At 35.2% G+C, this 13,079-nt stretch overlaps 1 protein-coding gene and 2 pseudogenes across 2 annotated transcripts; 2 read left to right on the top strand and 1 right to left on the bottom strand.

The window, feature by feature from the left end:
• The first annotated feature begins 6,068 nt into the window (after positions 1-6,068).
• LOC148762163 (coatomer subunit beta'-1-like) lies at positions 6,069-8,627 on the top strand. Its single transcript, XM_088807394.1, has 10 exons — positions 6,069-6,185; positions 6,310-6,330; positions 6,441-6,502; positions 6,704-6,758; positions 6,865-6,901; positions 6,990-7,315; positions 7,418-7,549; positions 7,647-7,795; positions 8,003-8,071; positions 8,259-8,627. Exons 1-10 carry the CDS (start codon positions 6,183-6,185, stop codon positions 8,335-8,337), a joined length of 933 nt encoding a protein of 310 aa, XP_088663520.1. The 5' UTR covers positions 6,069-6,182; the 3' UTR covers positions 8,338-8,627.
• Positions 8,628-9,798: 1,171 nt separating this feature from the next.
• Positions 9,799-10,622, bottom strand: LOC148762162 (cyclin-B2-3 pseudogene; annotated as a pseudogene).
• A 56-nt stretch (positions 10,623-10,678) lies between these two features.
• On the top strand, positions 10,679-12,086 carry LOC18595884 (uncharacterized; annotated as a pseudogene). The gene is made up of 3 exons (XR_016027169.1): positions 10,679-10,688; positions 10,783-11,518; positions 11,786-12,086. The product of XR_016027169.1 is annotated as an uncharacterized LOC18595884 (transcript).
• The last annotated feature ends 993 nt before the right edge of the window (positions 12,087-13,079 follow it).

The raw sequence follows: 13,079 nt of genomic DNA, 5'->3' as shown, positions 1-13,079 counted from the left end.
CACATTTTATATAAAAAACAAAAGAAGATTGCTAACGAAACCAGTCTGCTTGTCTTACTTTTGGTTACAAACTGGTTGGTTCCAATTTGACCAATAGTCAATCTAATAATTGAAAGTCGAATCAATAGAAGGACAACGTAGAGCAACTTGGTTGTTTAGTGGTACTGATATAGTATTGATCTAATTTTGGTTCATTGCGCATGTGTCGTGTCAACTGTTATTCATGTCCTGATCAGTGCTACAAATAATTTGTGGGAAGATAATGTATGGAAACACGTTGACACTAAAATAAAGCTGAGCCTCACATAGTGAAATGCAGAAGCTGAACTAAATTGGCAGAGAACCGAAGAAGAAGCTGATCATGGTCATAATTGAGTACATTTTGGTTACGTATCGCGTTAGGGTGATGTGAAAGCAATGAGGAAGGCAACAATATCTGTTCCTAATGTGGTCAAAGAGGAGGGATTTTGCTTTATGAAGCCAAGGTGTAAGGCTGCAAAAATATAGTTACAGTTGACTTGCATTGAAGGATATATATTTATATAGCTGGTGGCTCAAGCAAATATGCTTGTCCCCCACAATTCTATGCTTCAGCAATCCTTTCTGCACTGGACAGCATATGATAATGGATGATTAGAACAGACAAGAAACTAACATGTTTTTAAGGCTTGTGAATTAGGGTTATCTAGTTCTTGGCCCTTACATTAGCATAAGATAAGCTGCTTTACTCCACTTGACTTTGAGGCATCTTGGTGCAAGTGCTTACAAGTTTTTTGGAAATAAAAAGATATAGTTCCAACTTCCAATGTGTTGCGAACAGCAATTAATGGAGTGATAATAATCAATGATGATTAGGAATGATGATAAACAATTATGCTAATAATTAATGATATGGAATGTATAAACACAGTGGAGTGATATGGAAGGCAATGCATACAATGATAATAATTAATGAAGATATAGCTTGTCCCCCGTATATACATTCATTGCCTAATTTATACAATGGAAGGCAAGGCCATCTGCTCCTATACCGTTTTATCTGTTCTTCCCTTAGATCTCGAAGTGAACCGAAATATTTCTTATGCAATAAAGTGGGAGAAGGGTATAAAGTCATTGGTCCATTAATCAACTTACTCACCCTTTACTTTATCAAAAAACATAGTCTCTCCAGTCTTCTTGTATTGTATTTCTGTTGATCAATACTCTTTTATTTTTTTTCTTTTAATTTTATTGATAGCAGGCAGCAGACAAGTTATATATAGTGGAGAACCAAGGTCAAAATGTCCAAGTGCATGATGATTAGGAGGCAAATGTAATCCAGGCGGCTAATCTTTTTCACGGTCCCCATAGTTTTATAATCAGCAACATGTTTTGAGGGGGAGTAAAATATGAGTACAAAACACAGGGGAAAAAGTCAGAACGTTAAAGTTGAAGTGTACCTGGCCAATTTCATGTTTTGATCCTCAGGCCAAGAATCGCTGACAGTCAAAAGTTTACGCTGTATGGAACGACCAGTGATTCGTCTTGCCACAAAACAATATCATCAACCACTAGTATTTTAAGCCAAAAGAACCTTTTTTATTTTTCTTGTATACTCTTTTATCTATTATGTTCAAAAAACAGAGAGGACAAAGACATCTTCACCTATATGCGGCGAGAAGTAGACGCCTTTTGATTGCTACCTATAAATGGATTGTAAAGGCAGAGCAATTTGTTAAGCAATATATATGTTCCCACAATTGATGAACCAGAATTAAGCACAATATCTTTCACCACAACCATTTCTTTCTTGCCATCATTTTCGATAAAAGTCACCGAGAAGAATATTCTGTGGCAGTGTTGGCAGGACCATCATAGGGTTGAAAACGGTGTGCCATTACTGGGAATCTCACTGATATTTATGGCAACTCCAGACCAGTTTCAAGGGTCATTATTTCAACAGCTCAATGCTAAAAATTCAGTTCTCTTTTTTTGTTTTTTTATTTCAACTTTTAAAATGAGCAGTTGTAGTGGTATGCTTGTCTTTGCAGAGAACATGTCCCTTCGGAAAAACTGCAGCCAGAAAAAAACAGCCTTAAAACTCCCATTTGCAGCTGTGTTCACGTTTGTTCCAATTCCGTTCCATCTTTCAGAGCATAATCGGTTCTCAATATGGAACTAAATCAACAGTGTATAAAAGTATACCATATTTCCCCACAGGGCGCAATCGGTACAATCTCCACATTATCTGCCAAGTTTCAAATTCTTCAACTCGCCTGGTAATCGATTTGAAAGCAGCCCAATAAAGCTCCTAATTACCTGATAATTACCCACAATACACTAAAAAAATAATAAAAGACTCCTAATAAAGCTCTGGTTTGGCATAAAAATGTGCACCTTTTTTGACTCAGTTTCATGATACAACAAAGCCTTAACCTCCCACCAGTTCATCGAGAAAAGGCCTCATCAAGCTATTAGAAGACCTATTGACTATATCGAATGCTTTTAGACCGAGCTGTTGTGAAGCAAACATACGTGGCTGAATAAGCATCTCTGGTGTTTGCAATTTACTTGTTTTAATCATAAACGTACCTCTAAAGTGCAAGGAATCAAGAATTTTGACAGACAAGTACACAAACACTAGCCCCACACGCTTGCTGCAGGATGCCAGTTACAGGGGAAGTTGAAAGAGAATTTCATAAAGACTCCATTTTGGCTCTGCGCCTGAAAAAAACACACTTTCACTGGTTTGGAACAATGAGACGGACCGAGTCTGTGGGCATATCAGTCCTTGCAAGGAAAGCAATGCCAGATCCAATTTTTATCTAATACAGAGCAGAAAACAAAACAAAAAAAAATGTTCCAAAGACTTGTGCAGAATATCTGGCAAGTCAAGATAGGCCTCAAGATTTTGTTAGTGGCATGGACAAGCTATCATGTGACATTGTAGTGCTTGACTAGGGTCCAACTCTACTTCTCGGGATGAAGATGGGAAGATCGTAGAAGACATTGAGAAGGAGGGGTGAGTGGACAAGTTTATTCTTGGTATATTCCATTCAATTCAAATTTTGTGCAAACCACTTTTACAATGTAGTTTCTGATCCATGATCATACCATGATTGACTTATTTCTTCCGTCTGTGTATTTTACGAGTACTTTAGCCTCCAACTGATCCAAGTCAACTAGGGTGATCTATACAGATATTTAAAAACGAATCTTCACGTTTTATTGCCATTAAAATGCCTGAGTGGTGGAGGCACCAAGACCTTGATTTTGATTTAAACCATAGTAGGTGTTATAGGTCTATGCTCTAGAGACAAGTCACAACTCTGGGATGAACCTTCCAGGTGCGGGGCTATTTGAGAGACTAATGCTAAATTAATTAAGAATTAATCTCAAACCAGTTGGAGTTGGCCTTGTTAAGCCCATTTTTTTCTTCATCCTGTTTTGTTCAGGGCTGTATCTGTGTCTGGCATAGAAGTTGGATTAGTTACTAGTTGCATGATCACATGCATTGACAGAGGATAGAATCACAAGTTATACAAATATGTAATCATTAATGAACATATCCGTTTGACAGGAGGTGTAGGATTAAAATGATGCTTACTTATCTAAACTGCTATGGAGATTGGTAACGACTTTGAGACATGGATCATACGAGGCAGAAAGCAGCATTGTCTCCATTTTCCAATTGTTTATTCTTTATGTTTCGGATTATGATTGCTCTGATCGCCAACTGATTCTATTAATTTCCACTTTTTACCTTTCCAAAATACACGACTCATAAATTTGTCTTTGGTTAAAAAATGCTTCATAATAAATTTTTAAGTTTTTAATTATTCTACTTTCACATTGTTGAAAGATTGATAAAAGTAAAGTAAAGAGAATGATGTGTGGTGACGGTTTTCGTTTTTTAACTTTTAAGTTTTTTTATTATTACATATATAAAACTTGATATATTATTATTTTTATAATTACTTGTAAGATTTATTGTACCCCATTTGCTGTCTCTCTCTCACCATAAGATCCATGGGAAAGCGATAGAGACGGACATGCATTTAACTTCTGCTGAAGTGCATGTTGTACTCTTTTTATTTTTTTTCCAAAACAGCGTACACCATTTACTGTATTTGGTCCACTCAAGATTACTGTTCCATTGTTAGGTATCCAAGAAATGCAAAGTAATGGTAAAAGCATTTAGCAGTATCCTCTAGCTGCAGAGCAATGGCTTTGCAAAATAATTGGCCTAAATGAAGTACTAGCTTTAGCAGTCGTTGGCTTGTGAAAGCTTAGAACTACTGCCACATTGGGCAGGGAATGAGACAAGCAATGAGGAGATGCAAAATTGTTTGGTCTAACCACCAATTTGTCTTCTTGTTTATAGTATAAAACTATAGATTTGTTTTGTTGAAAACTATAAAGAATTCATACTTAATATATTGTCAATGTATAGTACTTATACACTATCAATAAATCAAATATTTCTCTCATTAATAAAAAATTTTAATTAATAATAAATAAATACTAATAGTGCATCAAATATAAATTTAATCATAAATATCTATGTTTGTGTTGACCAAACTCAAGTTACGACGTACAATATTAATGTACAGGATCTCTTTCATACGTACTGTTCTTTGCTTTATGCTAATATATACGATTCATTTTAGCAGCAGCACACTTCTTTGTTGTTCTTCTTTGGATAGAGAAAAACTTACATATATATATCAATAACATATTTAAAAAGAAATCCCAATGGGTTTTCAGAGTGGATCACGTAGAGGGCAAAGAGTGATAAGAGCAAATATGTTGGAGCAAATAAAGAGAGTGCAAAGAGGTTTATGTGTTGCACACGGATCATACTCTAGTTACGTAAGTGAAAGGTAGTCTCCAAGCGATTTTCTACTTTAACCATGTGAAAGCCATAAAAAAAATCATATTAAAGGAAAAAAAAATGAAAAGAGACCTGTGTGCAACGTACGCACGTATTCATAAGAAGAAAAGCCAGATTAGGCGTACTAAAATTTAACAGGCTATTAAGAAATTATACATCTGGGCCTGGTAATGTATATGATGGGCTTTGTTCCTGTAGGCTAAATGTGGATGGTAAATCAACAGTAGCTGTACTGGTCAATCATACAATCCATCATGAAATCTAGCATAGGCCAACAATACACAAAGCGAAAGCCCAAAGAAGGAATTATAGAAGATTCTCCTTTTTTTTTTTTTTATTCTGTGGAAAATAAAAATTAAAGATTGCCTTGGAAGTTTGAAGTGTATAAGTTGCAGGTGGCCTAAAGAAAGTAAAATGTTATTGCTGTTTCTTTTTCTTTGGCCACTAAGAGAAATATTATTGATTATAAACAGTTTGCACACTAGAATAACAGGTTCACACTGCCTAGGGATACGTAGAGTGGAATATACTCTGTAACTCCAATGGTATAGACAAGAGTTATAACTAAGCTAGAGAGGTGCTTGCAATCCAACTCTATTCAAGGATGAATATTAATACAGATGGAGGTTATAAGTATTGATGAATTTAGATTTTATATGAAGAGTGATTAAAGTGTAATCATATAACATCATAAATAAAGCTTGACGATTATCATCTGTCATCATTTTCAAACCGTCTAATTTACGATTGTAAGAGTTAAATTTTTTATTTTTAGATTGATTTATTGCCCAATCAATGGTCAAATTGGCTTTTCTATAAAACAGCTGAGCTTGAAATTCAAATTACTCCTTATTAAATTTGTGTCGAGGTGCTGTCATTATGTGGAGACAAAATTGATATGCTGTAAAAGAGATGCAATGAACTCTTCCCATGGAAATTGAAAAGAAAATCACAATTACCCACATAGAGAAAGTCAAAGCCACGTGACCTTTCCTTCTATTTTCCTCTTTCATTTTGCGACTTGTCAAAGGCAATGAAGCACCTAAAAAATTTAATCTTGACCCTTGATTCTAACGCGTCCTAATAATCAACGGACAAGGGCACATGGAATGATGTAACATAGGGAAGTACTGAAGAGTCTTTGGCGACGCTAGATTTGTAAAACAAAAACACAATCAGTTTCCTTAATGGCAAAGCTTCCCACGCTTATATAAAGAATTGTTTGAATGTCCATTTTACACAATTCAATTCAGTTACAAGAAATTGCAGTTTAAACAGCCATTCTCTTTTGCCAAAACCAACTTTGAAAATGGTGAGATATTACTTTTCATTTTTTTTTTTGATTTCCAAACTTAGAAATTTGATGTTTTATTATTATTATACTTGATAATTTTGTGTTTTTCCCCGGATTTGCATGACTATTTGGAATGAGGCAGGCACTGTCACTTATAATTGAGGTATCCTGTAACCTGCTGCTGCTTCTTTCCTCTCTCTGTTTGAAATACATACTTATGTATTATCAATCTAGCTGTTTTACTGAGTTTGCTGAAAATAATCTTTGGTACAGAAAGAATTCGTTCAAACTTCAGAGAGAGTGAAATCTGTGGATCTACATCCCACCAAACCATGGTAATGTAAACGTTTCTTTGCCCATATGCTCATATATTTTCCCTCCCTCCTCCTTCCGAAATCCATTTCTTGCTTCTTACCCTCTACAGTTTAAACATATACCGATCACCAGAAGAGATAGCAATATTGCTAGGAACCGAGTGGGAGGATCATTGCAATTTCAGGGTACTAAAGCATTTTGCATGACAACTTTTCATGCAGGATTTTAGCCGCTTTGTATTCTGGAAATGTCTGTATTTGGGACTACCAGTTACAGGTAAGAAGACATTAGGAGAAATAAAAAATAAAAATGATGAAAAAAGGAACCACAACTTTATTAAGTTTTTTACTAGTACTAACTCAAATTTCAAATGCTACTACAGAAAATAGAGAAGTCCTTCAAGGTCACTGAATCACCAGGTACGGAGACGTGATTTCTGTTGTCTACAAGTATTCACATTTCTTAGCTAGGATAGTCTCTAACACGCATGTGAATATGTGGTTGCAGCAAGGTCTGCAAAGTTCATAGTGCGAGAAAACTGGATTGTTGTTGGGGCTGATGACGGATTTATTCGTGTATACAACTACGATACAATGGAAATGATCAAAGAAATCGAGGCACATACTGATTTCATTAGGAGCCTGGCTATTCATCCAACCCTCCCGTTTATTCTGTCATCCTCGGATGACAAGCTTATAAAGCTGTGGGACTGGGAGAAGGGTTGGATCTGCAGTAGGATCTTCGAGGGCCATGGACATTATGTGATGCAAGTTGCATTCAACCCCAAAGACCTCAATACTTTTGCTAGTGCGTCACTTGACTGCACCATAAAGGTACCTGCTGAGGACCTGCTGATTTATTGCAAACAGTTGTTACATTGTTTCAATTATTTTGAAAGTGTTGTTTATGGTCTGCCAATGTCCTCCAATTTTCAGATTTGGAATATGGATTCCGCTTCTCCCAATTTTACATTGGATGCACATGCGAAAGGGATCAACTGCATTGAATTCTTCGTGGCTGCTAATAAACCATATTTAATCAGCGGTTCAGATGATTATACTGCTAAGGTTTGCAACCAAGAACTCTTTTTATAAGTTTGATTTGATTTCTGCATCTGGTCTAAAATTTTTTGAACACACGCCCTGATTAATCATGTGTAAACAGGTATGGGACTATGAAACAAAAAGTTGCGTCCAAACGCTAGAAGGCCATACACATAATGTCACTGCGATATGTGGCCACCCAGAGCTTCCCAATATAATTACTTGTTCTGAGGACGGAACTGTAGGTGTATGGGACACGACAAGTTGCAGGTAACTTTCTCGTGGAACTAACAACTTCTAATTCTAATCCAGATTATTATGTCTTCCAAAATTGAGCCTTCTGCACTGAACTCAATTTTTCTACTCCTACTGCGATAATTGTTGCATAATGCAGTTTATATATCTTTTATTATATTCTGGTCTCTGCTTCTTCACAGCTTCTAATGTTGTTGATCAATCAAATGACCCAACTTACAGGCTTGAGAAAACGTTGGAATATGGTCTTGAAAGGGTCTGGACTGTTGCTTACATGAAAGGTTCTAGCAAGTAAGTTCCTGATATTTGTTTCTCTCTTAGAAGGTCCAATTTCTAGGCAGATACTTGGTTTGCCCTTTATAAGATATCACACTTTTGTGATCATGTAATGTTTCTGATTCCAACACTCGTTTAATTGAGCTTTATAGCCATTTATATATATATATTCTCCTTACTTGCACTGCTACTATTATAACAGAGTCGTGTTTGGATGCGATAAGGGGACGATTGTGGCCAAAATTAGTAGCTCTCTTGGCTCGGATTCTGCCATTGTTTGACGCGAGGAAGGAGTACTGACTTGCATTGTCTATCTTCAGCTTGAAGATACAGAATTAATACATCTACTGGCTTTTATGCCCCTCGAATTATTAGCATTTACAAGGAATAAAGGCTTCTTTGGGCTTGTAATTAATACGCTATTCTTAATCTCCTCGGTTTGTCATGTTTTAATTAGCTACTGCTTGTAGTGTGGTTATATAAATTCCAAAGAAGAAATGGCATATTTTTGTATTCATCTATAATGGAATAAGATTGATGGTCCAATGTGCAAATGCATTTTGATATACAATCTTCTCGTTACCTGCTTTTAAGATATTTGTTTTCTTCATTTTTTTTTTTTGTAGAATTAGTGGAATGATCTCAAAACAATTGTTAAAATCTTACACCATCAACAGAATAAAGGAAGAAAGAAATCAAGTATACTCACAAAAACACAAGAAATTTATTTGTTTTTATTTTTTGATGACTTAGATCCATAGGCACAACGATAAAAAAAAATTCACTAAGAAAACATCAGATATTACAAGAATAAATCTCTCTTAATTTATTGATATCTTTTAACCCCGTCATAATGAGTATAAGAGTTTTATCTTAGTCTAAATAGTATTCAATATCATAGTCTAACTAAAATTCAAAACTATCTCAAAAAGGTATCCCAATCTTGAAGTCCAAGTAGAATTTAAAACTATCGCAACAAATCTTTACTTTTGACTTGAATTCACCAAGCCACACCTTATGAACAAATCTCTATCACCAAAAAGCCTGAAGTATTACGAACACCAATCAAGTCCAAACAATGCTTAGTCAACATATCTAACGGAGTTTTAATTATAATGATTTTTTTTACTAGAATCTCACCTCTAGAAGGATTTCTCAAATGAATTACACTTGACTTGGATGTGTTAATTTTTTTCATGAAACATTTGATTTTTATTAAAATGTTTGACAATTTGAATATAACAAACTATAACTATTTGTACTTGCTCAAAACCAAGATCACTAAGCAAACCTCGAAACCTTAAATCCTTTTCCATTACCTCAATCATAGCTATATATTGAGCTTCAATTATAGGCAAAGCAACAATTGATTGGAGAATTGCTTTCTAATTGATTGCGAACCTTGAAAGTGTGAACACATACATGTTTGAGATCTTTTAGTATGTAGGTCATCAACAAAATTTGAATTAGAAAAGCTAACTCACTACCCAAAAACAGCTTATTTCCAACAAAAATTTTCATTGAAAATAAGCTGATTTTCATTGAAAATAAGCTGATTTTCATTGGAAATACCTTTTTTCGACAGATTTTCAACAAAAAATTTCGTTGAAAATTCCGTTAGAAATCTGTTAGAAAAAATATGATTTTTGTTAACTACCATTGGAATTCCGTTGAAAACCGTTGTGAAAAGAATTCCGTTGAAAAAAATTCCATATGAAATGAATTTCCCATAGAATTTTCCGTTAAAATTTTTTTCCCAACGAAAATTTCCGTTGGAAATAATTTCGTAAGAAATGAATTTCATATTCAACTAGGCAAAGCTCGATCATGAAGAATGACAAAAGCTCAAGCTGGTTTAAGATCACAATTAACGTCATCTCAGATTCATTTAACAATATTGCAGGATAATAAATACAAGATGGCAATGTTTTGTTGTAAAAAACCCTCTTGTTAGATTGAGCGTCTTTGAGAAATCTCCTCATAAACACATACGGTGTAGGAAAAGATAGATTGAATTGTAAGGTATTGATCATCAATTTCTCTTGCAAATCAAGAGGCAATACATGTCATTCCTATTTCTGATTGAGTGATGTTAAAAAAATAGGGGTGAAATCATGAAAACTGAATGTTGAATTACAAACCATATCAGGCACTTCTTTCCTGCTGTAGGCCTTGTCAGAAATCAGAATCAGATCCTCTACAACAGGAACAGAAACTTCTTCATATTTGCAAGCAAGAAGCATGGCTGTTACTCCAACCAGCTGAAGTTTCTTTCTCACTACTTGTTGAATTGCTAAAAATCTATCGATTAGATTTACTGTCAGATATAAGGTCTCCTCCATCAGTTCAAACTTGTAGTGAACCTATCATTCCATAATGCTCATTGACGATGGATTTTCAATTCCCAGGATTCTACCTAATTCACTTCCTAACCAAGATGCAAGTCAATTAATGCAACAGTTTGCATACCTCTATCAGCCAGTCAATAAGGATACCTCTCATCCTCTCCTTAATGTCACACTGCAGCGCCATATAATTTGGAGCAACACAACTAGTACCCTGCAAAAATTACACAAGCAGGTTCAGAAAATCAACCCTCCAAAAAAATTGACGAATAAATCTATGCAATTGAGCATCAAATTAACTAGAACTAAAAATATTGACTAGCAAAAAGAAGGCTTCATCTCTCCCTCTTTCTGTTCGAATAAAACAACGAAAATAGAAAGCATATCAGATTTCTTCCTTCAATCCTGCCTATCAGATACATAGCAATCGTGATGGAACAGGGGATATTGAATTTGATTTCTGGAGTGCACGTAAAACCTGGTATTATGACACCTTGAACAGCATAGATGGCTGTGAAATTGAGTTTCAAGTTCAAGCATGTGTGGAGGAAAGGTTTGGCGATTGCTCCTCGCCGTTGTGGAGAGCCAATAAGGTGACAGATGCTTCTCCTCTGCTTCCAAACAACTATTTTTACAGTAAATCTTTCCCCTGCAACACAAACACAAGCAATCGAAGAAGGTAGAAAAGAGCTCATGGAGATGATTCGTAACATGCCTGAGTTTAGCTACGAGCTTTCTTTGAAAGATATGGTTGATGAACAACACGCATCAGAGGAGGTCAAAGGGAAAGCTGTTTCTGAAGATGAAAGCTTTTGTTCTGAAACAGAAGCTCAGACAAAGAAACAAAAGAAGAAGAAAAGGAAGAAAAGAAAGGCAGGTCCGATAAGCAGAAGTGGAGGTATGGAGGCTGATAGTTTCTTAATAAAGATGTTTTTCCCAAGTTCTCTAAGTTTCAAGAAGAATCAAAGGCTGAAAATAGCTCCAAGGTTTCCCCTAGTCCATCCTCTGAGGGATCTGGGAAGCCTGACGAAAAGCAACGGTGGGTTAAAAGGATTTTCATCCGGAGGGATCATAAAAACAGAGATGATAACAGCAGCAGCAACAGCAGTACAAGCAGGTATTTCTTTTTTTGTTTCTAGTTTTATCTTCTGAAAACAACGTTAGGGCACTCACTCACTGCCAATGGCAAGTATAGCTGATAACGGCATGAATTATTCCAAATAATCAAAGGCTAACATGCCCTAATAAACGAAATAAAATAAAATCTTAAGCTTCATATCTGATCAAGAATTCAGTAGATTCATCCAGGTTCATATTGACTACAAGACCAATAACTGGCTCGTTGTACTAACAGCATTTTGAACAATTGATAATCATCATGCAGGCATGCTAACAAGACTTCTTTGCCGGCTTGCTGGCTATTCTTCCTTTCCAAGAAAAGCAAAGCCAAGAGACAGGAAGAATTCATTATCTGAAAGAGAATAAAGCTGTAGCAAATCTGCTATTACTAGCAGTAGAGATAACAGAACAGTCCTAACAAGAAGGAAAACGTCTCCTATATAGAATGTCATTAGCCTCAAGGGGACACCCCATCCTTTAGAACTCAGTATTTGAGACTCCAAGTTGAAGACCTCAGGTTCGAATTTTGAGATTGAAAGGAGAAATTTGCCAAATAGGAGAGGACTATCCCTCTTGTCTGTCCCAAAATCATATCTTAGAAAAACAATAATAATGTTTTTGACTTATTGTTACTGCTTATGCTACTTCCAAATTTCCTATGTGGTAACGTTGAAATCTTTAATGAGTCAAATATGCATAACTTCTTGTAAATATATGGAGCTATAATGGCATGTTGCACCAGAAATAGCATGTTCAAGCAAACAACACCAGATCAAAGAATTAAAATATAATATATATACAAGCTTGTGCATGAAATGAAGCAGAGTATCTACATTTTCGAAGAGCACAAGTTTTTAAGGTAACATAACTGAGATTTACATTTCCTACACAATATACAGCAGGAAGCTTAGAACTACTGCCACATTTGGCAGGGAATGAGACAAGCAATGAGGAGATGCAAAATTGTTTGGTCTAACCACCAATTTGTCTTCTTGTTTATAGTATAAAACTATAGATTTGTTTTGTTGAAAACTATAAAGAATTCATACTTAATATATTGTCAATGTATAGTACTTATACACTATCAATAAATCAAATATTTCTCTCATTAATAAAAAATTTTAATTAATAATAAATAAATACTAATAGTGCATCAAATATAAATTTAATCATAAATATCTATGTTTGTGTTGACCAAACTCAAGTTACGACGTACAATATTAATGTACAGGATCTCTTTCATACGTACTGTTCTTTGCTTTATGCTAATATATACGATTCATTTTAGCAGCAGCACACTTCTTTGTTGTTCTTCTTTGGATAGAGAAAAACTTACATATATATATCAATAACATATTTAAAAAGAAATCCCAATGGGTTTTCAGAGTGGATCACGTAGAGGGCAAAGAGTGATAAGAGCAAATATGTTGGAGCAAATAAAGAGAGTGCAAAGAGGTTTATGTGTTGCACACGGATCATACTCTAGTTACGTAAGTGAAAGGTAGTCTCCAAGCGATTTTCTACTTTAACCATGTGAAAGCCATAAAAAAAATCATATT

This window comes from Theobroma cacao, chromosome 6, assembly GCF_053813885.1.
Source record: "Theobroma cacao isolate CCN51 chromosome 6, ASM5381388v1, whole genome shotgun sequence".
Taxonomy (NCBI): domain Eukaryota; kingdom Viridiplantae; phylum Streptophyta; class Magnoliopsida; order Malvales; family Malvaceae; genus Theobroma; species Theobroma cacao.
Note: the sequence above shows the minus strand (reverse complement) of the source record. Positions and strands in the feature narration are given on the sequence as shown.